The sequence below is a fragment of the Lagenorhynchus albirostris genome, chromosome 16 (assembly GCF_949774975.1).
Source record: "Lagenorhynchus albirostris chromosome 16, mLagAlb1.1, whole genome shotgun sequence".
Classification (NCBI taxonomy): domain Eukaryota; kingdom Metazoa; phylum Chordata; class Mammalia; order Artiodactyla; family Delphinidae; genus Lagenorhynchus; species Lagenorhynchus albirostris.
Genome location: NC_083110.1, coordinates 68,110,800 through 68,137,973, shown reverse-complemented (window position 1 = coordinate 68,137,973; position 27,174 = coordinate 68,110,800). Strand labels below are relative to the sequence as shown.

Sequence of the window (27,174 nt, the reverse complement as noted above, 5' to 3'; positions counted from 1 at the left end):
ACATGAGTGTTCTACATATTAGAAAAATAAAGTCGAATCAAGAAAGGTAAGAGGAAAAAACCCAAACTGAATGCAAATAGAAACACATGAGCCCCAGTGTATTGCAAAGGAATAACACAACCATGCTGAATAGGCGTGGGAGAGGGGAGAACAAATCCGGGTGATTTTGAACATAGTGATTGTGGACCCTCAGTCCGGGAGGAACAAAACCTGCCAATAGATCTTGAACTCTTTTCAGAAGGTTTGTTTTGTGAAGTGACATGGGTGTGGCAACAAGTGTCATAGAATTGAGCAAATGAGTAAATGTGCCAATATTGGGGGATCTGGAGTCCTTACTGTGGAGGAAGGGGTGTGCAAATATCAAATGGAGGAAAGCAAGGAAGCACCCTATGAGACTGGTCTGGAATCAGGTGCCAGTGAAACTCATGATTTCTACTCTTCACTTCTGAGCTTGTTTTGAGTCCTTGATCTCTTGCCTCTGTATCTCGGTCGATTCCATTCCCATCACAGAGAACTGCCTTCCTATCACTGCAATGTATTCAAACCAGCCTCTTCTCCACCATGTCTTCTATCTTCTCTCTCCCTGGATGGGAGCGATTTCTTCTTCTCTGAACTTCCATCGTTCCATAACTGAAATTCCATAACTGAAATTCATGAAAAAGCACATTCATGTCTGTCTACCTTAGAATAAATTATTTGTGGGTGTATAATCTTACCTACTATAAGCACTTTTTGATGAAGGACCAATGTCTGATTCTTTTTTGCTTCTCACAGGTGCCAAGGAATTCAATAATGACTTAATGACAGAAGAAAGGAATTATTTTAAGGAGAATAAACGCAACGTTCTGCAAAAATCTGAAAATCTAATTGCACTTGGACTAGAGAGGGAAGATGTGCCCTGATGATAAATCTTGTTTTTAACAAGCTCATCGTGGGTCCACAGTGTGATACAGCATTCAGAAAGCTAGTGAGGTTGCAGGACACAATGGCAAATGTGTAGTTTTAGAAGGGAGGTGATTGGGCCATTAGCAGACTATTTTCTGATGTTGGATTTTGTGGTGTTGTGTTCAAATATTTTCTAATCATAATTTAAGAGCACTGTGAACAGCATTGTCAAAGCCATGTTACGGGCAGAATAGGATGAATAAATTGTTTGGACTGGAAGTGAGACTCCTGGGGAAGGGAGGTGGCCAAGGAAAGGGAAGATGCATGAAAATTGTCTTTAAATATCTAAAAAGAAGCTATATGGCAGAGGGATTCCATTTATTTTGGGTCATCCCGGGGAACAGCTATAAGGTCAATTTTGGTGGAGATTGGTGGGAGGGAGATTTTTGTCTTGGCAAAAGGAAGGACTTTCTGACAAATAGGGTTATCTAACTAGGAATGGGGTTAACTAGGGTTAACTAGGTTAACTAGGAATGGGCAGGTTGGGTCAGGTATTAATTTTCCCCCTCTAGGCAGTGGTTTGGGAGAGCTAGACAGCAATGGGGTACAGGTTGGGGTCAAACTGGATGACTTGTAGATACCTTCCACCTCTAATTTCCTATGACTCTATGATGCTAATGAAGAAGAAACCCAAGAAACACTGAATGAACAAGACAGTATGTGACTGAATGCTCAAACACGATGTATAGCCAATGAGTAGGAGAGGAACCAGGAAAGGAGCAGTAGGGTCCTCGGGCTGGGTGTCATGGAGAAATTTGGTGGAATGGGTACAGGGAAGGAGGGATGGGACCTTCTGGCTGAAGGTCTGGCAGAAACAAAGGGGAAGGGCTGTGCACAGTGGTGAGGTGGAGCTGGGGACTCAGGGCCAAGAAATGATGTTCTATTAGAATGTGGGGTCGAACTGTGCTTTGAAAGTTTATCAGAGGAATTAAGGCAAAAAAAAAAAAGAAAAGAAAAGAAAAAGAAAAAATACAACCATGCCTTGGATTTGGAGCTCTAGCTTCTTATTTCTGTCCATTACTAGCTGAGCAACCATGAGTCAGTCACCTTTTCTGGACCCTCACTTCACCACTTTGCAAATAAGGTATCCAGATGAAATGGCTGAGATTCCTTCTGCTCTACAAGGTAGTGACTCTGAGCTACATTATTGGCTGCCATTGTAGATTCATGACTAAAGGAGGGAAATGAGAGGAGTGTTTTAGGAAGATTAATGTAATATGCAGGGAAGATTGAAGGCGGAAGAGACTGAGGTGGAAAGAACAGCTGAGAGGCAATTCCAGTCACTGTTTCTCAAAATAATATCATTCAACTTTAATATTGTTTACTCGGTTTTATGTCAAAATGCCAGGAAGCACGAAGTTTGGTTCCTCTATACGACCTGACAACTTGGTTTCTGGGTCAAATTAATTTCCTGTCCTCCTGAGTAATTTAAAAAAAAAATGCAATGCTGGTGCGATGATTCTAAACACTGCATCAGGGACCTGAAAATTCTGCGAGTATCTCTTTTTCCTATTCTTTCAAGAGCACGGTTTCAACAATGGCTCACTTAGCAGAATGTTTCTCTGTTACCACATCCTGCAAAATATTCAGTACCATCCACAAAAGTATTGAGGCAGACAGAGGAATTTTAGCACGTCATTTTTTCTCAGCAGTTCGGCAGAGATGGCCTAATCCAGACCTGGCTGGCCATCAAGCTAAGAATACTGAATTCTTCTCCCTGTCCTTTTTCCAGCAGGCACTTTGGGGATGAAGTTTCATCCTGAGTTAGTGAAGAGTTATGGTCATGACACTTCGCTCTGGTTCTTAAAATAAAATGCTTTCCACAGGGAGCTGAATGCCCGGGGCATTCGGAGACGGAGACTCCTCTCAGGGTCGCTGGCTTGCAGTTGGACAGACTGAGAGGGAAGGAAAGTCACGGCCACCTTACAGTGACTGTGGCTGGCAGGGGGCGTGGGTGGGAAAGAAGGGGAGGAGAAGAGTCTTTGATGGCCGTGACTGGACGCTTCAGTGAGCTAGAAACACTAATGAGCGAACCATTAGGTTGTAGGTCAGTGGCTGGAATGTCTTCAGAGCGGGGCCTGACCATGATGTTACGTGATGGGTGCTGTCCAGGGACTCACCAGGGAGGTGTGGGAAGCCCAAGGTGACCTAATGAGCTGAAGAGGAGAGCCTGGGAGGGCCACTGGGAGCACCCTCTGTCAACCACTCTGGATGGGGAGCAGCCATTCCAGTCTCATATCTGTCTTTCTTCCTTTTCCGTCTTGGTTTCTTCCCCCATCCAGTGCTTGAACGGAAAACAGATTTGGGAGAAGGAGGATTTGGGAAACAGTCAAGTCCAGGTGGGGTTTGAGGTCTTTCTGATGGTTTCAATTTCTTACTTGCATCAAGCCCCAGACTTGGTGGGTGAAATCAGAGTGAATTGTGGGTTCATGCACTCTTATCATTTTAGGCACAAAGTATCCTTTTTTTTTTTTTTTTTTTCAGTACTCGGGCCTCTCACCGCCGCGGCCCTCTCACCGCCGCGGCCTCTCCCGCCGCGGAGCACAAGCTCCGGATGCGCAGGCTGAGCGGCCGTGGCTCACGGGCCCAGCCGCTCCGCGGCGTGTGGGATCCTCCCGGACCGGGGCACGAACCCGTGTCCCCTGCATCGGCAGGCGGACTCTCAACCACTGCGCCACCAGGGAAGCCCCAGTATCCTCTTTTTAATTTTTCTCTTATTGACAAAGTGTGGTCAATGGACCAGTGCTGATCTGTGGGTGTTTTCGCTTTTTGTTTGTTATTTTACTACTCTACAATGAGATAACCACAGAACTTAGGATAAAGCTTCTAGAAATGTATACAACAATTTGGCATTGCTATGACACCTACACACACTTTTATTGTGTTCTACCAATGCATTGGCCACCAATGGATTGGAAACTTTAGGAAAGATCCCTCTACCGCAGATAATGTGAGGAGCACTGCTCGATGCTCTATGACTTCATCAATAAAATGTTTCCTTAGGGGGCTTCCCTGGTGGCGCAGTGGTTGAGAGTCCGCCTGCCGATGCAGGGGGACACGGGTTTGTGCCCCAGTCCGGGAAGATCCCACATGCCGTGGAGCGGCTGGGCCCGTGAGCCATGGCCGCTGAGCCTGCGCGTCCGGAGCTTGTGCTCCGCAACGGGAGAGGCCACAGCAGTGAGATGCCCGCGTACACCCCCCCAAAAAAAAAAGTTTCCTTAGGACCTATTACATGCAGGTGTCAGTTCTAGGGGCACAAACCCCCGAGAAGTTCACAGTCCTGGCTTTGTATGGTTGGCTCATGATTTGAGGGTGATGGTCTAGTCCTTCCCTGTGTCATTCTGGAAGGAAATGTGCCGTATCTTGATCTTCTTTGGTGTCTACCTAAGTCTCTGGCACAGTGCTGAGAACAGAGTAGACACATACATGTGCTTGTTGAATGAAGTTATTGCTCTGCATTCATGGGAAGAAAAATGAGATAAAAATTTCAGAGCAGTATTTGGCTACAGCAGGTAGGTGATCGCTTGCCTTTCTTCCTCCCTGCTCTTTTTTTATTTTCTTTTATTAAAAAAATTTTTTTTGGCTGCTCTGCACACCTTGCGTGGCTTGCATGATCTTCGTCCCCTGACCAGGGATCAAACCCAGGGCCCAGGCAGTGAGAGCGCTCAGTCCTAACCACTGGGCCGCCAGGGAATTCTCACCTCCCTGTTCTTCCTACACACCCATTCTGAGATAAACTTCAGGGCACACAAACAAACATGGACTGGAAGTGGCTCTACTGCTGACCTGAAATAAAAACCCAAATCTAAAAATGACTGGAATCTATAACGAGTCATCAAAGGAAGTTAAACTCTTGCTAGGCAAATCATATGGTCTTGTTTACCTGTTAATTATTTTAAAAAATTTTGGGGGATGACTGGAGGCAAGGGTTCCTAAACAGATATGTACACCTTTGGTGCCAAGAAATGGTACATGGATGATTTCATTGTGCTGCTGAATGTCAGGAGCACCCAACAGTCTCGATAGGGATCAAAGCACAGGAGAGCCTTAAAGAGGCCTTGGCAGTCAGCTGCCGCTCTGATTCTCTTATTTCATAGAAGAGGAACTGAGATGCTGAGAGAGTAAGTGGCTTGCCTTTTGGCAATAAATTGTTACAATTTTCAAGGATTTATGATGCAAACGTAACTTACTCTGAGCTAAAGTTTGATAATACAGAGTCTCACCATTAAAAGGAACTCAGTCGCAAAGGAAAACCTCAATGATTTGACATTTATTTAGGTCAGAAGAAGGCCAAATACGTAAGTTAGCAAGAGTGTGCGTCTAAACTTGAGAGAGAACTTATCATGGGAAGTATCAAGCTGAGAGCATGAAGCTATGAACCCTAGGGCAGACTGGAAAAAAAGGGTTTAAGATCTACTGGAAATTGTTTCCTAAGTCCATTTTTATTAGTGTAAATGTAATATAGCATGAAGAGCTCCCCTAATCTTCAGGGTGGCCCGTGTTTGAATCTTTCTGACAACACTCTAGTGCAGAGTTTCTCAGCCTTGGCACCGTTGACATTTGGGGATGGATGACTCTTCGTTGTGGGTACTGTCTTGTGCATTGAAGGATGTCTAGCACCATCCCTGGCCTCTACCCAGTAAATGCTACTAGCACTCCCTGGTTGGGACAACTGAAAACGTCTCCAGACATTGCCAAATGTCCCCTGGGTGACAAAATTGCCCCCAGTTGAGAACCACTGCCTAGTGGTGTGGTTACTTATAGTTGTGGTAGAATTAAAACCTTTCCAGCTTAGCATCATTAGTCATTAGGGAAATGCAAACTAAAGCTACAGTGAGGTATCATCCCACACCTATAAGAATGGCTATGTTTAACAAAAAAGACAATACCAAGTACTGGCAGGGGTGCAGGAAAACTGGAAGTCTTATACACTGCCAGTGGGAATGCAAAATAGTGCAACCACTCTGGAAAACAGTTTGGCCATTCCTTATAAAACTAAATAGGCTAAAAACTAATAAAACTAAAAACCTAGAGAAGACCTGAAGAGAAACATTGAGAAGTAAATGCTGAGCTGTTGTTATCACTTATTGTGTAACTTTACTGGCAAGAGCAAAAGAGCTCTTTAGCCATTCCCCCACCCCAAACAATGTTAAATTATATACAAATATATGTGAAAAGGTCAAGGGAACATAAGTTTGTGAACCTGTACTTTTCAGATTTTTTTACCTACACACTCAATGTTCCTATGAGGCTTTGCTTAATGACAACAAGAAAAAAACCTAAACATACACTTATTATGTGAGCCAGAGGTCCCACTCTGAAGTATTTATGCAAGTAAAGTGAAAACTTACATTCACACAAAAACCTGTATGTAAATGTTGATAGCTGCTTTATTTGTAATTGTCAAAAAAATAGAAAAACAACTTGAATGTCCTTCAACTTCTGTATGGATAAGCACTTTGGAACATCTATACAGTGGAATACTACACAGCAACAAAAAATAACAAACTACTGATATATACAACAATGTGGGTGAATCACAAATACATTATGTTAAATGAAAGAAGCTACAGAATGTGTGATTCCATTTACAGACATCCTGGGAAAGGCAAAACTGTAGGGACAGAAAATAGATCGTGGTCACCAGAAGCTGGAGGTGAGGGAGAGGGTCGCCTGCAAAGGGCCCAGGGAAATTTTTTTGGGTGATGGAACTCTTTGATATCTTGATTGTCATTATGGTTACCTGGCTGCATGTGTTTGTCAAAACTCGCAGGACTATCTGCTAAAAATTACATGGAGGACTATCAACTTCCTCCATGTAATTCATACATTCTACTCTATGTATTAATTTTAAAGCATGAAGAAGTGTGTCAGGGTTAAGAGAATTAAGTAAGCTAAAACAAATACAGTTCTCAATCTTTTCTAAGCTGAAAACTCATACTGTTCTTAGTAAGCTAAGTAGAACACAAACAGCAAAACGTTGCTTCCATAGCAAAGGCCCGGACATCGTGCTGTCACATTCCCCCAGTACACCAAATGGCCTGGACAGTACGTGGCACACACAGGGATGAGCCAGTCCCTGTCCTACAGGTAAAACAAACCTACCGTACCAAGCTCTGGCCCATTAACCGGCCTCAGGCAGGTCTGGCTCCTTTCTGGTTTTGTTTTATGTCTTTGTTCACACATTTCTCCTTGGAAGAAAAGAATGCCCTTCTCTCTCATAATCTCAATACTGTATTTCCCAAGTCCCACCTCTTTACTGAGATCATTTTTTAAAATATCATAGGCTGTATCTTCTCTCCCTTTCCTGAACTCCTGCAGTATTTATTGCCTGCATGGTTGAGCAGACACTTCCCATATCATTTTCCTTAAACCTATTTATTTTTCCCTTCTGTGCAAATATATGCATGTCCTGTATTCACATGTTGTTAGAGGGGGTCCTGAGCAAGTGTCTAGTAAGTGTTTCACGATGATGATGATGATGATGATGATGATGATGGTATCAAAGCAATGGACGGCCTGGTTCTTTTCCGGTTTAAGGATATACTTCTGCTTACATTGGGGTTTTTTAAAAGGCCAGATTTGGCTGCAAGAAGCAGTGGAAAGTGGATCTAGAGGGACAGAAGGAGAATATCCAGCATTCCTCTTAATTACCTCAGTGAGAGAAAGTTATGCACATGAGAAATCAAGTATCTTAATTGGTAAATGTACTCATCTTGAGATAAGAGTGTATGTTTCCAGCCCCGCTAAGCTAACTTTAGGGCTGGGGTTACAGTTCCCCAGACAGAATATTTTCTCCTGTACCCACGCTGAGCTGCCAGGAATAATGATTTTAGGTGTAAGACTAAAAAGTTCTCCCAGCAAGCTGTCTTCAAGGTCAAGGGGACCATCTGGAGCTGAAATGAGAGATGAACTGACAGGCAGGGAAGGGCTGAGTGAGGCAGAGCTCACTGTGGGGATAATTGGCGTCTGGCCCCCCATGTTTGAAACTCTTCCCCTTATCCTTACTGTTCTCCATTTATTTTCTTAAAGATTAAAATGCAAAGAAAATATCAGTAAAACAAACTGCAATAAGAGAAGCTATAATAAAAGATAATGTACTAAAAAATAATTTCAATACAGTAAAAAATGAAAGTCCACAAAGATCAAGACTTCTGTCGTACTGGAAAGTCTAGAAGATACAAACCAGTGACCTAGGTTGTTGAAGCAAAAAATCCAAAAAAGGGCTTCCCTGGTGGCGCAGTGGTTGAGAGTCCGTCTGCCGATGCAGGGGACATGGGTCCGTGCCCCGGTCCGGGAGGATCCCACATGCCGCGGAGCGGCTAGGCCCGTGAGCCATGGCCGCTGAGCCTGCGCGTCCGGAGCCTGTGCTCCGCAACGGGAGAGGCCGCAACAGTGAGAGGCCCGCATACCGATAAAAAAAAAAAAAAAAAAAATCCAAAAGGATTCTTCTTGGGTGAAACTTACAGAGCGCCAGGTAAAAGGTCCAGTCAAGGCCTAGCAGAGGGCTTGGTCCAAAGGGTCTCTGCTATCCTGGTTCTTTGGTTTCAGCCACAGGTGGGCATCTGAGGCTGGAAACACCCACAAGGTTGTGTTCAGGTGTGTATGGTCAGGCCACTCAAGATGGCTGTTCTCTTGCTCTCTGTCCACCCCCTGCTCCATCAGTCCCTGCTTCACTCACATGACTATCCAATGCTCTTAATTATAGGGCTTAATTAGTCCCGGTAACTGATGAGCCCACCTGACGTCCATTCCCCTATAAATGGGAGCCTCCTCCTCCCCCCACCCCCTCACTGCAGTAAAGACTGCTGCCGTGTCCTGCTCATTGACCCCCTCGCTGCGGTAAAGACTGCTGCCGTGTCCTGCCCGTTGACCCCCTCGCTGCGGTAAAGGCTGCTGCCGTGTCCTGCCCGTTGACCCCCTCGCTGCGGTAAAGGCTGCTGCCGTGTCCTGCCCGTTGTCTGCTGCGCATGGTGGGGTGTCGCTCCAGGACGCTCTGTGTAAGATCCCCTGTCGGATAAATGATTGATCTTTTGTCGCTTTCTGTGGGTTCTTTCTTTGGTCTCATGGCTGGGCAACTACAAGTCTTGTAGGCCTGTGCTCTATAGCCCAGCAAGGTGTTTTCCCCAGAAAGCCAAAGATCAGTAAAACTCAGCTGAAGCTGTGATCAGGCCTCTCCCTCTCTCGCTAAGCGGCTCTACCCCAAGCCAGGGTAGATTAAGCCCACGTGAAACCTCTCATACATAGGACGTAACCCTTTGGATTTCCAACAGGCAGAGTGTTGTCTTTGCTGACTTCCACTGAAACCCCCATGGCCTTGGTCAGAAGTTTGCGGGCAAAATAAAAAGTGGATCATAGAAGGAATTGCAGAATGTTACCTAGAAGGGTGAGTTTAAATGCCTACAAATATTTATTCTATTTCAGTTCCCTCTGGTATAATTCCGCAGAGGTCAAGTTTATCAAAACTCAGGAGTCTTCTTCCCTCCAAAGTGGATGACACACTGAAGATGTTTTCTTGAAGCAAGAAGGGGTAAGTCTGTCCTCTGAGTTCCAACTCTCACGAAATTTAAAAATGATAAAGTGACACACTGGAATTCAAGCTCGCAGATCCCACATTTACTAGTTACTAACAGATAATAATGCTGGAAGGATTGTGGCTTCAAAGAACATGTTTTGGAAATTATGTAAGTATTTATACAATGGATTATGAAAACCTTTTAAAAACAAACTTGGGTATTTACATCACAGACCTTCAGACTCCAAAAAAGTTGTTAAGCTCTGTATGTCAACTGCCATTCGCTAGCATGAAGTCTTTTAAAAAATATTGCCTTGCAATGAAGTAATGAGAGAAAACCGCAAGAAAAATAAGGTTCATGAGCCCTCCCTCCAGACCACTACTCTGCATAATTTAAGGGGTAGAGAAAGAATATCTATCAGTGTAGGGAAATTACAAACTGTGACAAGAAATAAGGATAGAAAATGGAAGCTAGCCCTAACATAAGTAAACTGAAACTTCATAAAAAGGGAAGAACGTATTTTTCCCACTTTAATAAACTTTGTGGGACAAGGGATGAAATGATTTGATTCTGGGAGGAAAAACATGCACTTTTCATCTTCAAAGCACTTTCATTTGAATAAAATAGCTCCATGAAATTTAAAAAGTATCTAGTTTGATTAGCACTCATTATAATTTTTAAAAATGTTGTGCTTTTTAATTTGATAGATCAGAGACCCTCATTATACACTTGGAGGTTCCATTAAGTGCTTTTAATGTCTTTTGTCCATAATAATCATCACTTTAATCTTTCATTATCTAATAGGAACACTTGCCTATGGGAATCATTCTTTTTTCTTTTCTTTTTTTTAAAAAAAATAGTTCTCTAAACTAGTGGTCACTGGGACTCTGTAAGATGTAGAATGCTGGATCTCAAAACAGATTGGCTGGAAAATAGCAGGTTGTAGATTAATACCAATAATATAATGCCTATAACATTTAAAAAGTAACAAGACAATATCCTATGATGTATCTATGCATGGTTTAGGCACAAAATCTCGGGAAAAGATGCTTATTAGATTCATGATAGAAGTTGCCTCTGGGGAGGGAGAGGGAGGAATGGTGCTGGGTGGAAAGCAAGGGGCTTCAACTTTATTTTATTAATTTATTTATTTAAAAGCTCTTGAAACACGGCCCAGTGTTAATATTAATACATTCCAGTAGCTAGTGCCACATAGATATCTGTTGCCAATTATCTTTACTTTTCCATTTTTCTTTATCCTCCTGTTAATAAAACGTTACATTTTAAGGAAATGGAAAAAGCCCAGTTGAGTTCAGTTGAACTCTATTATGGATTTGCCAACATAAATGAAGCAACTGTTTTTGGGAGGGAAGCAAACATAAACTCCAATGATGGAAAAGTCACATCTGACCCTTTGTATAAGGTCCTTCTGTTTCATTCTTGGATGAGAATGAGTCTGACTCCCCCAAAAAGAACCCTCCAGGGTTGCTGTCAGTAACAGCACTTTCTGTTGGTTGCACCTCCATGGACCCAGTTTTCCCTTTTGTTGCTCTTGTACCCCTTTCCCCTTCCTGGAATCCCCTATCCATGTGTTTGTTGGCATAATCAACATAACAGTTCGTAGTAAAAAAAAATTTTTTATTGCACTACCATATAAGGTTTGGGAATATAGGCTAAACACATCAAGGTAATTAAAAATAAGATTCTACCCCATTTAGTCAACTTATCTTTATTCAGTTGAACTTGCTAATCAGGCCTTTATTCGAACATCAGCTTTCTTTCTCCTGCTCCTGTCTATAGCTGAAGCCAGGACTCTCTTAATTCTCTTGGCCACTGGGCAGGTGAGAGCTTCCTGTCTGGCAAGACCCTATACCAAACGGTTATCCCCACGATCCACTTGATTTAGCTGCCCTTGTTTTCTGAGCATGTGTCTCTAGGACACTCTCTCAGCTACTGCCATTGGCTTTTCATCCTGTTGTACCTCTGCCAGTTCATGTATTTATTCTGTTCTGGTCGGTTTTCTAGGCCTTCAGTTTGGAAACTACTCATCCTGTTTCATGGGGGACTGGTAGAAGGATTTTTCAAACCTGCATATATTTAGGGGAGATTTATAATAAAACGACAAACATGCTGGAATTTTCAGAAGTATAGACATTCCTATAGAGAAAAGAAAAATAGAAATACAGAGGAATGCCTTAGCCATAGGGGTGAGCCAAAAAATCTATTTCTAGTTCAACCTATTAGCAATCCATGTTAAACCCATTCCTTAGAATCTATCCACACCACCCAGGGAAATAATCACCAGTGAGATGATGTTCATATTCAACTGCCCTTATGGGACAGGGACGTGCAAAACATCTGACTCAGGGACTTCAGCTCAGCTGCTCTGGAAAACAGACTTTAGAGGTGAACAATTCCAACATGAGGTTGGTGTTTAGACTGGATGACTGTTAAGGTCCTTTCAACTCTGGGATCCCACGATTCTATGAACATAAATTGTTTTCTAGAAAGAAATTAACACATCAAGTTATATTTGCACCCATTTATACAGAGTCACCAGACTTGACAGAAGTTCCAGTTAGTTTACGGACTTATTTAAAAAAAAAAAAAAAAACAGGTCTTGCAGCAACAGGGGTTGGACTGCTTCATGGAAAAACTTATCTGCAGCACTACAAACTGAAAAAGGAATTTAGAAGGCCTCTGTGTACGGTCCTCTCCCAGCTGTGCTTGTCTTCTCTTCTTCAAAGTCTGATGTTGGCTGTAAAGTTTATCAAGTATTTTCTCTAGCAGAGCTTTGAGAATCCTTTCTGTGGCATCAGGGTTCCCAGCAGATGAATTTCAGGGGATGGAAGGGGAGGGGGTCATCGTTATTTGGATTCCAAAAGTAAAATCGTAAGAAAAGTATTGTCCTAGAGAATACATTTTCAAAAGGACATCTAAGGGGCAAGTAGGTAATGAGAAAATCATTATGATTTGCAACAAAAAGCCCTGTTGTGCCTATAGTGACTGCGTTTCTTATTGAATAATTCAAGGATATTAAAATGAGGTTCAAATAAGAGGAAAACCTAAATGCCAGGAAGAAAATGCTGACTGATGTCTTTAGCCTGACGTCATAGCTTTCCATAGAAAATTACGGACTTTTGTCTGATTTTTAACCAAGAAAATGGTAGCTCGCTTTATATTGTAGATGTGTATCTGAAATGTGATTATACAATAGACTTTGATCAATTGAATCACCTTCTGCACACTCTAACACTTGATGACTCATCACATTTTCCTCTAATTATTCTTTTGAGTGCAATCAGAAGGTGAGTTCTTTGGAAATGTTTTTGTATGTTAGTATTCAGCCCAGGCAGATAGATAGGCTTCAATAAACATTTAACAATGTGCATTTCCGAGATGCTTTGTATTAATTTCTAAGTGATTGTCAATTAGCCAGGACTTTATTGCCCTCCATAACCCGCCCTGCCCCCGCAGTGGCTATTAATGACTTGTAATGCAATGTACTAGGGACAACTATTTAAAGGTCTTCTGCTCAATTGAATTCAATAGTCTACTCCATCCTAGGACTCTGTGGATGTGGAAGTTTGAATTTTCATAAATCAGGGGAAATGGTGGAAAAATACTGCAGGGGGTAAGACCATGAACGTGAGTTCGGTAGGGTATGCTCGGAAAGAAAAGCACATATTCCGTCGTGCACGAGAACAGAAAAAAGTCATGGCCTGAAAAAGGAAATTGGGTGAAACAAAAGAAGATACTAATATTAAAAAAACGTGATCTTTAATCAACAAATGCAGATGTGTCCTTCGATCTTGCACCTCTGGACGTCTTGAGTATCTGCGATTACCCAGGACATCGTGGTACCATGTGAAGTTAGGGAGGATGAGGCCATGGAATAAACCCCAGCCTGGGCTCCCCAACTCAAGCTGGGGTTTGGAGAGTCACTCTCTTGCCTGAAACCCAAGCTGCCACCCACCAGACAAATCATGGCTTGAATCAGAGAGCCCAGTGGGAGGGGGCTGGGGAGGCGGAGTGCCCATTTCAGTATCCATAAAAAGGCATTTTGGTGTCCTCGGTAGAACAGTCATGTGAGGAAGAGAGGGCGGGCTCTGGAGGAAAGTGCTTGGGTCCCCAGAGCTCTGACAGCCACTTCCCAGCTCTGGAATCTTAAGCAGGTCATTCGCCCCACCAAGCCTCAGTTTCTTCATCAGTAAAATGTGCTGGTACAGGACTTGTCTCACAGTGTTCTCTCAGATCGAGTGATGTGATCCATAAGAGCGTTTAGTGTAGTGCTAAGTAAAATAAGAAACACTAAAAAAAAATTAGCTATCATTTCAAAGCATTTTCCCAAGTTATGCGTTGTTCCTGAGCTATTACCCTATTTTTCCAATTCCTACTCTAAGACAGACCCTTCTCCCCCAATGCATAACTATAGTTATTAATATGAACAGGATGTCCACAGGGATGTAGTTTCTTGTGCGCCAGTAGAACTGCTTCTGTTAAGGGCCATAACCCTCCATTTCCTTATGATTTGCCTCTGACTGTGGCCCTCTCTTCCCCAACTGAAGTGTAGTAATGAATTCACATAATTAACGTCTCTTGCCGTCACTGGCTTTTCCTACTGTTTATGGTTTTCTGTTGTCTAATGACTACATGTCTGGGACTCCTATTTTTAACAAAACATTTAAAACCTGACAGATGACAGCTCTTGGGTTATAATTGTTCAATAAAAATAAGATTCTCGGGCTTCCCTGGTGGCGCAGTGGTTGAGAGTCCGCCTGCCGATGCAGGGGACATGGGTTCGTGCCCCGGTCCGGGAAGATCCCACATGCCCCGGAGCAGCTGGGCCCGTGAGTCATGGCCGCTGGGCCTGTGCGTCCGGAGCCTGTGCTCCACAACGGGAGAGTCCACAACAGTGAGAGGCCCGCGTACCACAAAAAAATAAATAAGATTCTCAACAGGTAGCTGTTAAAACAGAAGGGAGACTGACTTCTTAGGGAAGGTCACCTGATAACAGCGGTTATTTTGACACAGCTGGAAAAACCGTATAAGAGGGAGGAACAGAAAATGCCCGGTCAACACCAGTGCTCTCAATCAAGGGAACTAAGAGCCATAAATTCTGCAACCGACTGATGCAGCGGTGGCAATGCCAGGACTCTGCTTCAATCTGCCTTCACCCTGTTCTGAAGCTGGGTGACCTTCTTGGAAGTGGGTGAATTGACCTGGCTATTTCTGGCAACAGTTCCGGTTCTCAGGCTCTTTATTCTGACAGTGCCACTTCTAAAGTAAGAAATATGTTGTCTGCCTGATACCAAGTCCTCAGGGCCAAACACATTCTTTCAATGATGGAGGGGAAAGTCTTGCATACATTGGACAGCAAACTAAAATATAAAGAAGCAAATATAACTTTTTCCTAGCTATTCTTGGGCAACTCACCTGGCTTGAAGCTGATGCACCATCTTTTCCCAGAATAAGGAAGGACACACACACACACACACACACACACACACACACACACACACACACACAAATGCAAAACACACATTTGCATGCATATGTATATATAAAAATTCTAGAACCTATATTTTTCTTACCTATTATTATATAATGTTGGAATTGGCTATAAAAAATGTTTATCTGTGAAGATATAAGAAATAAGTCTAAGGAAAACTGTAGACATTATTTGTCCCTTACCTACCATTATTTTCTTACTTGTTTTGTTGTATTTTTGTTAGTAGTATTAGAAAGTTTTCACTTTGAACTTCTTTTCAGTGGTGTGCCAACCATTCCTACATCTCTGCATCATGCCATACCCTGAAACCCAAATCTCTTTTCTCAGCTGCTTGGTAGACTTCTCACCCTGCGTGTCCACGTCAAACTCAAGAACCTCCAACCACACATCTGACTCTGTTTCCTTGAACTTCCCCCACCCCAACCCCAACAAGACATGCTACTGGTCTTGCCTTCCTTTCTGTGATTTATGGCCTTCTCACATCGTCTTGACTCACTTAACGCATCTCCCCTTTTCCAGTTCTACTCACCTGTCCACCCTCCCTGTTCTTGTCAAGTACGTGCAATGGAACTCAAATCTGACTTGAGAATTCATTTACTTAAAACCTTCCATGACTCTCTTCGCCCTTCAGAATGAACTCCAAAATTCCTGGTAAGATCTATAAACTCCTTCCTGGTCTAGCCTTTTCCTGTTTATCGGGAGTCGTTTCCCACTGCAGTAGCCTTGGCAGGCGTACGCTCCAGCCATGCAAATGTTCTTGCTGTCTTAGGAATCCAGCCTATTCTTTCTTGCCTCCCTGCCTTTGGAAAGTTCTCTCCTCTGCTTGGAATGCCCTTTTCATCTTGGCAAAAACTACAAAATCAACCAAGTTCCAGCTCACTTGATACTTTGTAGGAGATGCTCTTCCTAATTATCCAAGCCTGTTTTAGAATCTGTTCCCTTTTTGGGGGTCTCATGGTAAACCTTGCATAATTCAATTAGGGACTTGCATTGGCTGCTTCCTCCATCAGGCTGTGAGCTCCTTGGGGGCCAGGATTGGTAACTGTGTGTTTCCATTACCCAAGATGGTACCTGGCTTCTAGTTGGAGTGCAAAAAATGTTTCTGGACAGAAAAATATTAATTAACCCATAAAATTTGATCTTTTGAAAAACCCATTAGAAAGTTACTGGGTTTGCCTTCTAGGAGAGCGTGAACTTTCAGGAAAACACCCTTGGTTAAAAGTAGGTAGTTAACAGCTCATTGGAGCTAGGAAAAGATCTTAGCTGTTACCCTGTTCAACCAGCAGCCTTTTTCAAATTCAACATTGTGGTAAAGACGTATAAAATTATTCCCCCAAACTTACTGGGAGCAGAGGGTATTAGAACCCATGCAGGTCCCTATACCTAGTTTGGGGGTCTTTTTTTCTGATGCTTCCATTGGAAGTGTCCAGAATAGGAATTATTTGCAATACTCTCCTGTCATAGATTTAACCTGCCATATAGATGTGGGTAATTCTACAGGTCAGACAAACTGCTAGTTTATATAAATAAATACTGAAACAAAAACTGTTGTACTTGAGCCCTAGGCAGTAAATCAGGTTGAAGGGGAGTAGCTAAAACTGTCAACGGCTCTGCCCATGAAGGATGTTGGAAGTCATAGGATAGGAGAAAAAGCAAGTAGTCAGACAGAGAAGTTAGGCTTGATGAGGTTCAGATTATCAGACTTTGGGGCTGCCTATTTAAATAATGTGAACCTTTTGGGCTTAAACTCTGTGGGTCCCTCACGTCCCAGGGGATTTTATGTCCTTCCTCTGAGCAGGAAAGCTCCGGATGCCATTGGAAAGGCTGCTTTCTCAGCATCCCGAGAGCCACACCCAGGTCCTCTCTGAAGATAAGGAACAAGTGCAAAACAAAACAAAAATTCATCTTTGTCAAGCCTGAGAAAAGGAATTGAAATTAGAATTTGGGAGCATGGATTTATTAATTTAAAAGATTAGGTGAGTATGTACTGAGTGCTAAGCATGGCCATCCTTGTTTTATAGGTGAGGAAGTGAGGCTTGAGGGGCAAATAATTGGCCTAGGGTCAGATCTGGTGACAGAAAACCTAAGACCCAGGTCTGTTGGCATCACAACCATTCTGCTCTGCTGCTTCTTCATTCAGTGTGGCAGAAATACTTGGGGCTTTTTACTGTGGCTGAATTCATTTGCCTATGCCAGGAGAGGTGGAACCCAACCCACTCATGGAAAGGGTTCTAGAAAGCAAGGCAGAAGACTTGGTTCTAGTTCTGGCTGAGATTCACCATCTAGGAGCAAGTGTTTAGTGGGAATGCTGGTGAGATTTTGGGAGAAAATAAAGGATTTGTTGGGTGTAGGCAATGGTTATGTGCTTGACATATAACCATAGCACCTCTGAGGCCCCCTACATCACACGTGACAGAACTCTTAGGGCCTGGAGCTGAGACTACCCATGTCAACATGGCTTGCTTGTTTGTTCCAGGAACTCTTCCCTCAGAAACGATAAGATTGTAAACCAATAATAACTGCACAGTTTGCCTCAGGAAATTCCTGCAGATCAGTTTATCCAGAGCAACAGGTAAACAGCTGGCTATTCAAACAACAGTTAGTTAGTGAAGACTTGCTTCAAGCCCCTCGCCCTGTTGTTTCCACTGATCCTATGATGCTACGAAATCTGCCCAATCTCAGTCAGCTCCACCTTGAAAGACCTGCTGTAAGTCACTTGAGACCAGATCCTAAAACCCTATAAATATCCATTTTGACTTTCTCTTCTGAGAAATTAAGACTTTGTCAAGACGGCATTCTCCCTTACTGCACCAAGTTCTGATAAATTTAGCTTTGCTGTTATCAAAAAGTGGTCTGGTGACCTTTTGCGGACTTCCAGGCCCATTTTATTGATGTGGAAACTGAGGTTCAGAGAGACTGAGTAAATGCATTCAAGTCACACAGGCAGTAATGTAGACTAGTGGTAGGCCAGAATCTGGCAGAACCAGATTCAAATCTGGTGGTCTGCTCTTCAGACCAGGTTACCCCGAAAGCCTTCACTTCTTAGCTGTAAGATGAGAGAATTGCGTTGGCTCATGAAGACTGAGATGCTCCCTTGCTTGCTTTCAACTTTGATAAAAACAAACTGAACTATTTTCAAAGCTAGAATAAATTTTCTCCTCTTCTGTCTTCTGTTGAAATATTTTCTCCAATTTTCGTCTTATATGTTTTTGTCTACAGAAATAAAAATGCAAGCCTAGTAGAAAAGGACCCTATCACATTTCTTTTTATTGTGGTAAAGAACAAATACCGTAAAATTCACCATTCTAACCATTTGAAAGCTCACAATTCAGTGGCATTTAGTACATGTAAAAAGGGGCAATCATCATTCCTCTCCAATTCCAGAACATTTTCATCACCCAAAGGGAATGGTGCACCCATTAAACATTCTCCATGACCCCCTACCCCGGCCTCTGGTGACCACTTATCCACATGCTGTCTTTATAGATTGGCCTATTCTGGACATTTCATGTAAATGGAATAATGTAACATATGGCTTTTGTGCCTGATTCGCACTTAGCATAAAGCTTTCAAGATCCCATCAGATTTTGTCTTTTGTAATATTCATGGTATATCTTTGACACTGAATGGTAGCAAAGGAACAAGCCAAACACATGAATTATTATGACTGAGAGTTTTTCTCCTACAGGGAGAGGCAAAGAAGTGGTCCTCAAGGGCAACAATGGGAAGGGAAACCGTTCACATCCCTTGGCCACTTGACCTAAGGATTGCTCTCCATCACTTTCCCTGGGACCTGGGCTGAGTCTGATGATGAGACTACATGCAGGAAGGGCAAGGAGCCCATCATCTGACTTGGCCATGATTTTGTTGCCCTGCCTGGTCTTTTCCTCGCATAGTCCTTGTATGGACATGAGGACAGTGCAGCAAGCTATTGGAAGATGCCTAGTAACAGGGTGAGATTTCAGCTGGGCTCCAGCTTGCCCTTAGGACAGTTTATGTTCAATTTCACCAGACTAACTGGAAAGAGGCTGCAGGACACTTTTTCTGTCCATGCCTAGCAGGAACCATTGCTCTCTTAATTTCTTACGCAAAGAGAAGTCAGTCTTTTTGATGTGATTGTGGAGTTCAGGTACTCCTTCTTCGGGTGTGCCAAGGGGCTGGTGTTGGTGAGTCAGTCTCTTTGAGATGCTTAGATTGAGAAGGATGCTCTCGATGAACCGTTCGGATAAGTGCATAGAAGGAAGTTTCTACTGCAGCACACGCAGAATCCTCTCCTATCAGACGCCTAAAAATGTCAAAGAAAGGTAATGGTGTGCCTAATACTGACAAATCTAAATCATGATTTGATGCCAGAGACTAATATAAGTCTTTTCTCCCGTGACAGCTCCACACTTAGAAAAGTTACTCCATCATTTCCTATTCCAGTTAATGTCAAATTGAAAATTGTTGCTTGATAAATTATTAGCAGGAAATTTTATGTTTTTTCCTTAGAGGATTTTTTTTTTTTTTTGCTTTTCCTATTTATTTTTTTAAAAATCCAGAATGGATCAAAAAGAACAGTCATCAGGGATACAGGTGCCAGACACAGGCCAAAGGGTAGCTAGGAAAGTATGCCTTCAGAAAGTTTGGGAGACTTGCGTTTTAGAAGCTGGACCTCACATAAATAGCTAGCTTAGTTTTCCATTGATTTAGCTTCCCCTGCCCTACCTCCCAACATGGCACAGCTGGTTTGCCTTGCAGGGCCTCAGTTGAAGAACTCCATATACACACAGGCTGGTACAGCAGTACTTAGGTAACTAGAAGGATCTCATCCCCCTATGGTCTCATTCCAGACCTGTCTTCAGTGTGTGAGATGGTTTCACCCCTTTGAAAATACAGCTACTTCAGCACAAAACAACGTTAAATCTTTAGAATGATTGATAAATCATCTTTCCCCCCATTTTACATGCAGCTGAAAAGGAAGGACAGGCTAGGGACAGAACACTGTGAACTTTGTACTGTTGGGAATTATCACTTGTTAAATGATCATTAGCTAATGGTCACGAAATTTACACATTCAGGAAATTATATAGAGAGTACTGCAAAAACACAGTAGAAGACTGAAGTTTTGCCCATTTCAGCTCAGGAAATCCCTTCACTCCCAAGCATCATAATATGTTGTCCTTTCGACTCCAAAGTTTACTGCCTTCCCGCTCAGATGCCATCTTTTTGTATGCCATTTCGAAGAGCTTCAATGATGCTTGCTGAAGGGAAGATGCTGCCTGCCTTATGTTTTCTCCTGTTTCACTGTCTTTTCGAGCGAGGAGCTCCCTCATTTTGGAAATCTCTTCTTTTCGCTTGTGGCACTCATCAGCAGGCAATTGGTCCTTGAATTCTTCCATCTTGGTTTCTGTGTCATGAATGATTCCTTCAGCCATATTAACTGCTTCAACTCGTTCCTTCTTTCGCCGGTCTTCCTCAACATACTTCTCTGCATTTTTAACCATATTTTCAATATCATCTTTGCTTAACCCACCAGAAGACTGGATCACACTCTGCTGCTCGCGTCCTGTACCCTTATCTTTGGCAGAAACATGTACAATCCCATTGGCATCAATGTCAAATGTAACTTCAATCGGAGGGACTCCACGAGGGGCTGGGGGAATCCCAATCAAAGTAAACTGTCCAAGAAATCTGTTGTCTCCAGCCATCTCTCTCTCACCCTGACACACTTTAATCTCCACTTGAGTCTGTCCATCAGCAGCTGTAGAAAACACCTGGCTCTTCTTGGTTGGAATAGTGGTGTTCCTGTTAATAAGCTTGGTGAAGACACCTCCCAGAGTCTCAATACCCAGAGACAGGGGAGTGACATCCAAGAGTAGCACATCTGTGACATCACCAGCCAGCACACCTCCCTGAATGGCAGCTCCAATGGCCACAGCCTCATCAGGACTGACAGCTTTACTTGGGGCTTGACCAAAGAGATCCTGCACAGTTTGCTGAACCTTGGGCATCCTAGTCATGCCACCAACCAGAATCACTTCTCCTATGTCACTTTTGCTGGCTTCTGCATCTTGCATGGCTTTTTGGCATGGAGCTATGGTCCTTCTGATTAGATCAGTAACAATCCCCTCAAACTGAACCCCGTCAGCTTCATATTCAAATGCTTGGGCCCAGAAGCATCCATCGTAAGGTGTGGCAAATTGATGTCAGTCTGCACAGATGAAGAGAGTTCACACTTGGCCTTCTCAGCGGCTTCCCGAACCCTTTGAAGCGCCATGTTGTCTTTGGTCAAATCAACCCCTGTCTCTCTTTTGAACTCCTTCACAATGTGACGCAGCAAGGCCTGGTCGAAGTCTTCACCACCTAAAAACGTGTCTCCATTGGTGGATTTCACCTCAAATACTCCTTTCTGAATTTCCAGCATGGAAATATCAAAAGTTCCGTCACCTAAATCATATACGACAATGATTTTGTCTTCTGATTTGTCTAGACCATAGGCAAGAACAGCTGCTGTGGGTTCATTAATTACCCGAAGCACATTTAGTCCAGATATCTGGCCAGCATCCTTAGTGGCCTGTCTCTGAGAGTCACTGAAATACGCTGGGACAGTGATCACAGCATCTTTTGCTGTATGCCCCAAGTAATTTTCTGCAGTCTCTTCCATCTTCATCAACACAAATGCTCCAATCTGACTCGGGGAATAGAGTTTTCCATGAGCTTCAACCCAGGCATCGCCTTTAGAGGCACGGACAATTTTAAAAGGAACATTTTTAATGTCTTTTTGAACTTTTGGGTCATCATATCGCCGGCCAATGAGACGCTTGGTAGCATAGAATGTGTTGTTTGGGTTGGTGACAGCCTGTCGCTTGGCCGGCACGCCAACAAGTCGCTCACCATCCGCTGTAAAGGCTACAACTGAAGGGGTGGTTCTGGCCCCTTCAGCATTCTCTAGCACCTTTGCTTTGTTAACCTTCCATAACTGCCACACAGGAGTTGGTGGTACCCAAATCAGTACCAACAGCTGCTCCCTTGATCGCTTCTGATGCATAGTCCCGCCTTGAAACAATTCTAAAAGTTTCATGACTAAAGCCATTCCAGCCATCCTGGTGGCGGGCGGCTGGGGGGGCCCCGAGAGGCTGCGGCGCCGACGAGACGGGCTACTGCGGCTCGGCTGGTGCTTATCATGACTGGTAAATAGTGGAAATACGAGGCAGCAAACACGCGCTCGGACCACCGAGAATTGCGCGGCGCGGTGATGCTAGCGCTTCTGGAAACCTCCAAGTACGTGAGGTGGGGGCGGGGTTTGATCGCTGCGGCCTGGAAGCCCGCTCTTCCGCTGAGGCGCCGCCGCGCTGCCTGATAAGAAAATACCTGAACGCTGCTTCCGGAGTCAGGGCCTATGGCTAACACGCTTCGGGGCATGATGATCGGGAAAAGCGTGTCCTCCCGAGCCAGCTGCGGCAGGTCTGGGCTCCGTGGCAGACCAGGAGGCTGAAAGCGGCATATCGAGGATTTCTTTTTCTTTCTTTCCCCCGTCTGAGTTATGTGTGATATGGGATGTAAAAATACAAAAAGAAAAGCCAAAAAATGTCATGATGTTTCCTCTTTTCAACCTTTATGGTTAAAACAAAGGGTCACAGTGAGTTCAAAAATATTTATCTTGGGCTTCCCTGGTGGCGCACTGGGTGAGAGTCCGCCTGCCGATGCAGGGGACACGGGGTCGTGCCCCGGTCCGGGAAGATCCCACGTGCCGCGGAGCGGCTGGGCCCGTGAGCCATGGCCGCTGAGCCTGCGCGTCCGGAGCCTGTGCTCCGCAATGGGAGAGGCCACAGCAGTGAGAGGCCCGCGTACCGCAAAAAAAAAAAAAAAAAAAAAAAAATTATCTTATAAATATTGCATAGAAAATCATAAGTTGAGATAAATGTCACAGAAGCCATTGAAACATATGACCACAGTCAATTTATGAGCAACTTAAAATATAGAAGCTCTCCAGGGTAGTAAGATTGCTGTGAAATTATAAAACATTTGCTTTCTTTTCAAATATGGCAAGCATCTAGGCAGGAATTCTGAACTCGGGGTCGGTAGATCCCTTGGAAATGATTGTGACACTTATCATGTATGTGCATCTTTCTGGGGTGAAGATCATAACGTTTTTTCCCTTTTCTTTTTTTCTTTTGTAACTTTAAGGGGTTGGTGACCTAAGGATAAGAAGATTCTTTGCTCTAAGAGGTGGTTGGACTACAGTGATTTTAAAGTGATTCCAATCCTGAGATTCTTTGAAATCAGCCTTGAATTAATCAAGGATATTTTCATAGCTGATATGTTGCCACTAACAAGCAGTGGGTTGGCTGTATAACATGTTGGCTCTTGTTGATTGTTTGCAAATAAGTTGCCCACCAATCACTATCGAGCCTTTGGACATTCTTTTATTTTTCTTAAATATGCATTTATTTATTTATTTGGCTATGCTGGGTCTTAGTTGCGCCATGCATGTGGGATCTAGTTCCCTGACTGGGGATCAAACCCAAGCCCTCAGCATTGGGAGTGCGGAGTCTTAACCGCTGGACCACCAGGGAAGTCCCCAAGCCTTCGGCCATTCTTAATGTCCGCTAACAGGATGTAGCCTATTATATCAAATCTCCCTGCAATTGTCACTGTTTAAATAACTGTGTTTATTCCTCATTGGACAAGTATCTATTGAATAATATTATTTGAAAATTAATTGATTTAACATATTTGGTAGGTTTAAATATGTTTCATTGCCTTCCCTAAAGAGTAGATGACATTCTATGAAGGAATATTTCATAATACACGTCCACAATTTCTCACTCTCAATTCCCAAATCTAGAAAGCTCTGAAGATAGAGTTTTTTTCCATAACTCACTTGAGAGTAAATGCGACCTGAATTGAACTCATTTGGCAGTAAGATCTGACCTGAACTGGCATGAGGCTTTTTATAGTCATTATTTATCTACTCAGTATGAACAATCATACATTTCGCTGCAGAGACATTAATGTTTGATTATGGAATGCTGACCTGGGACCCTGCTTAAGATGTTCTGTAATATGTACCATATTATGTTCCTAGAATCCCCCAAATCCTGAATTCTAAAACATATCTTCCCCCACAGGCTCTCAGGTAAGAGTTTGTGGACCTAGACCTTATATTTTTGCCTGAGAAGCTTTTGTAATGCTGTGTGTATGTGTCTGTGCGGTCACGTTTAAAAGAAGAACAAAGCACCTTTCTCATCTCTCCAAACCGGACTGACACACAATAAATTACTTCTGACCTTTGAGAAATGAACTTTAAAAAGCACTCATTCACAATTACGCCAGCAGGCAGAGCACGGGCTCTGCCCTGCAAGGCGCTGCCTATCAGGGCGTGAACCAAACATGAAATGCTGCACACGGATCAGAGAGCCAACCATGAAGGCCCATGGCCTTCCCGTGGCACACGCCAGCCCCCATATGGTCCTTCTGCCCCCGTGCCGCCCATGACAAGGCCCCCTCCGTCCAACTACCAGCCCCCACCAAGCATGCAGAATCACATTACTCAGGTATCCAGCCCTGCTCCCCTGTCCCAGCCAATGGAGAACTGCACCTCTCCTAGCAAGTCTCCATTCCGGCGCTCTGGGATGAAGATGCAGAAGCCAGGTCCCCCAGTACCTGACTCACACATAGCACCTGCCCCTGTGCAGCCCCCTATGATTCGGTGGGACATCACCTTCCCACCTGGCTCTGTTGAAGCCACACAGCCTGTGTTGAAGCAGAGGAGGCGGCTCACGACGAAAGACATCGGAACCCTGGAGGTGTGGCGGGTAATGATGTCCCTCAAGTCCGGGCTGCTGGCAGAGAGCACGTGGGCATTAGACACCATTAACATCCTGCTGTATGATAACAACAGCATCATGACTTTCAACCTCAGTCAGCTCCCAGGGTTGCTAGAGCTCCTTGTGGAATATTTCCCACGTTACCTGATTGAGATCTTTGGCATTTTAAAGGAGTATGAGGTGGGTGACCCAGGACAGAGAATACTACTGGACCCTGGGAGATTCAGCAAAGCGTCTAGTCCAGCTCCTGTGCAGGGGGAGAAGGAGGAAGACCTTCTAGGTCCTAAACTAGAGGAGGAAGAAGAGGAGGAAGTAATTGAAAATGATGAGGAGATGGCCTTTGCGGACAAGGACAAAGCTGCCTCAGAGACTAGTGAGGAGAAGCTGATTAGTGAGTTTGACAGGCTTCCAGTAAAGCTTGTGCAAAAGAACGACCCATCTACGCTGGGCTGCTCAGATAAGCTTGGGCGCGTGCAGGAGTTTGACAGTGGCTTGCTGCACTGGCGGATTTGTGGGGGGGTCACCACTGAGCATATCCAGACCCGCTTTGAGAGCAAAACAGAGCTGCTGCCTTCCCGGCCTCATGTACCCTGCCCACCAGTCACTCGGAAGTATGTCACAGCAGTAGAGGGTACCCCAGGGACAACAGAGCAGGAGGGTCCCCCGACTGATGGCCCTCCAGAAAAACGGATCACAGCCACTATGGATGACATGTTGTCCCCCGGTCTAGCACATTGACCGAGGAGGGAGCCAAGAGTGTAGAGGCCACCAAGGAAAACAGCAAGTTTCCATTTGGCATCAGCCCAGCACAGAGCCATCGGAACATCAAGATCCTAGAGGATGAACCCCACAGTAAAGATGACACCCTACTGTGTACCCTTCTGGGCTGGCAGGATTCCCTAGCCAAACGCTGCGTCTGTGTCTCCAATACCATCCGAAGTCTGTCATTTGTGCCAGGCTTCGACTTTGAGATGTCCAAGCACCCGGGGCTGCTGCTCATCCTGGGCAAGCTGGTCCTTCTGCACCACAAGCACCCGGAACGGAAGCAGGCGCCACTGACTTACGAGAAGGAGGGGAAGCAGGACCAAGGGGTGAGCTGCAACAAAGTGGAGTGGTGGTGGGACCGCTAGGAGATGCTTCGGGAAAACACCTTGGTCACGCTCGCCAGCAGTTCGGGGCAGCTGGACCTCTCCCCATACCCCGAGGGCATCTGCCTGCCTGTCCTGGATGGACTCCTACACTGGGCAGTCTGCCCTTCAGCTGAAGCCCAGGACCCCTTCTCCACCCTGGGCCCCAACGCCATCCTCTCCCCCCAGAGACTGGTCTTGGAAACCCTCAGCAAACTCGGCATCCAGGACAGCAATGTGGACCTGATCCTGGCCACACCCCCCTTCAGCCGCCCGGAGAAGTTGTACAGCACCATGGTGCGCTTCCTCAGTGACCCAGAGAACCCGGTGTGCCGGGAGATGGCTGTGGTACTGCTAGCCAACCTGGCACAGGGTGACAGCCTGGCGGCCCGTGCCACTGCAGTGCAGAAAGGCAGCATCGGCGACCTCCTGGGCTTCCTGGAGGACAGCCTTGCTGCCACACGGTTCCAGCAGAGCCAGGCCAGCCTGCTCCACACGCAGAACCCGCCCTTTGAGCCAGCTAGTGTGGATGTGATGCGGCAGGCTGCCCGTGCGCTGCTGGCCCTGGCCAAGGTGGACGAGAAACACTCGGAGTTCACGGTGTATGAGTCACGGCTGTTGGACATCTCGGTATCACCGTCGATGAACTCACTGGTTTCACAAGTCATTTGCGATGTTCTGTTTTTGGTTGGTCAGTCATGACAGCCGTGGGACGCCTCCCTCCCTGTGTGCGCGTGCGCGCGCGTGGAGAACTTAGAAACTGACTGTTGCCCTTTACTGATGCAAAACCACGTCAGAATCCAGTTTACCCTGTGCTGTCCAGCTTCTCCCTTGGAAAAAAAGTCTCTCCTACTTCTCTTTCCTCCTCCTTCTCGCCCCTTCTTCCTCCCGATCTTTCTACTCCCTGTCCTCACTTTACTCCCCTCAGGACCCTGCCCTATTTGAAAAGACAAAGCTCTGCCTACATAGAAGACTTCTTTTATTTCAACCAAAGTTACTGTCGTTTACAGTGAGTTTGGGGAAAAAAAAATGCAAATAAAAATGGCTTTCCCAGTCCTGACATCAAGGGGATGCCACATTTCATAATGGTTTTTTTTTTGTTTGTTTGTTTGTTTTGTTTTTTTGCGGTACGCGGGCCTCTCACTGTTGTGGCTTCTCCCATTGTGGAGTACAGGCTCTGGACGCGCAGGCTCAGTGGCCATGGCTCACGGGCCCAGCCGCTCCGCGGCATGCGGGATCTTCCCGGACCGGGACACGAACCC

At 44.7% G+C, this 27,174-nt stretch overlaps 2 protein-coding genes across 2 annotated transcripts; one reads left to right on the top strand and one right to left on the bottom strand.

The window, feature by feature from the left end:
- Positions 1-19,185: 19,185 nt before the first annotated feature.
- LOC132507193 (AT-rich interactive domain-containing protein 1A-like) lies at positions 19,186-26,614 on the top strand. The gene is given in 3 exon segments (XM_060126302.1): positions 19,186-19,198; positions 24,349-25,503; positions 25,506-26,614. Coding segments are annotated over 3 exon segments (2,277 nt in total).
- On the bottom strand, positions 20,121-22,140 carry LOC132507477 (stress-70 protein, mitochondrial-like). The gene is given in 4 exon segments (XM_060126883.1): positions 20,121-21,097; positions 21,100-21,922; positions 21,924-22,079; positions 22,081-22,140. Coding segments are annotated over 4 exon segments (2,016 nt in total).
- Positions 26,615-27,174: the final 560 nt, after the last annotated feature.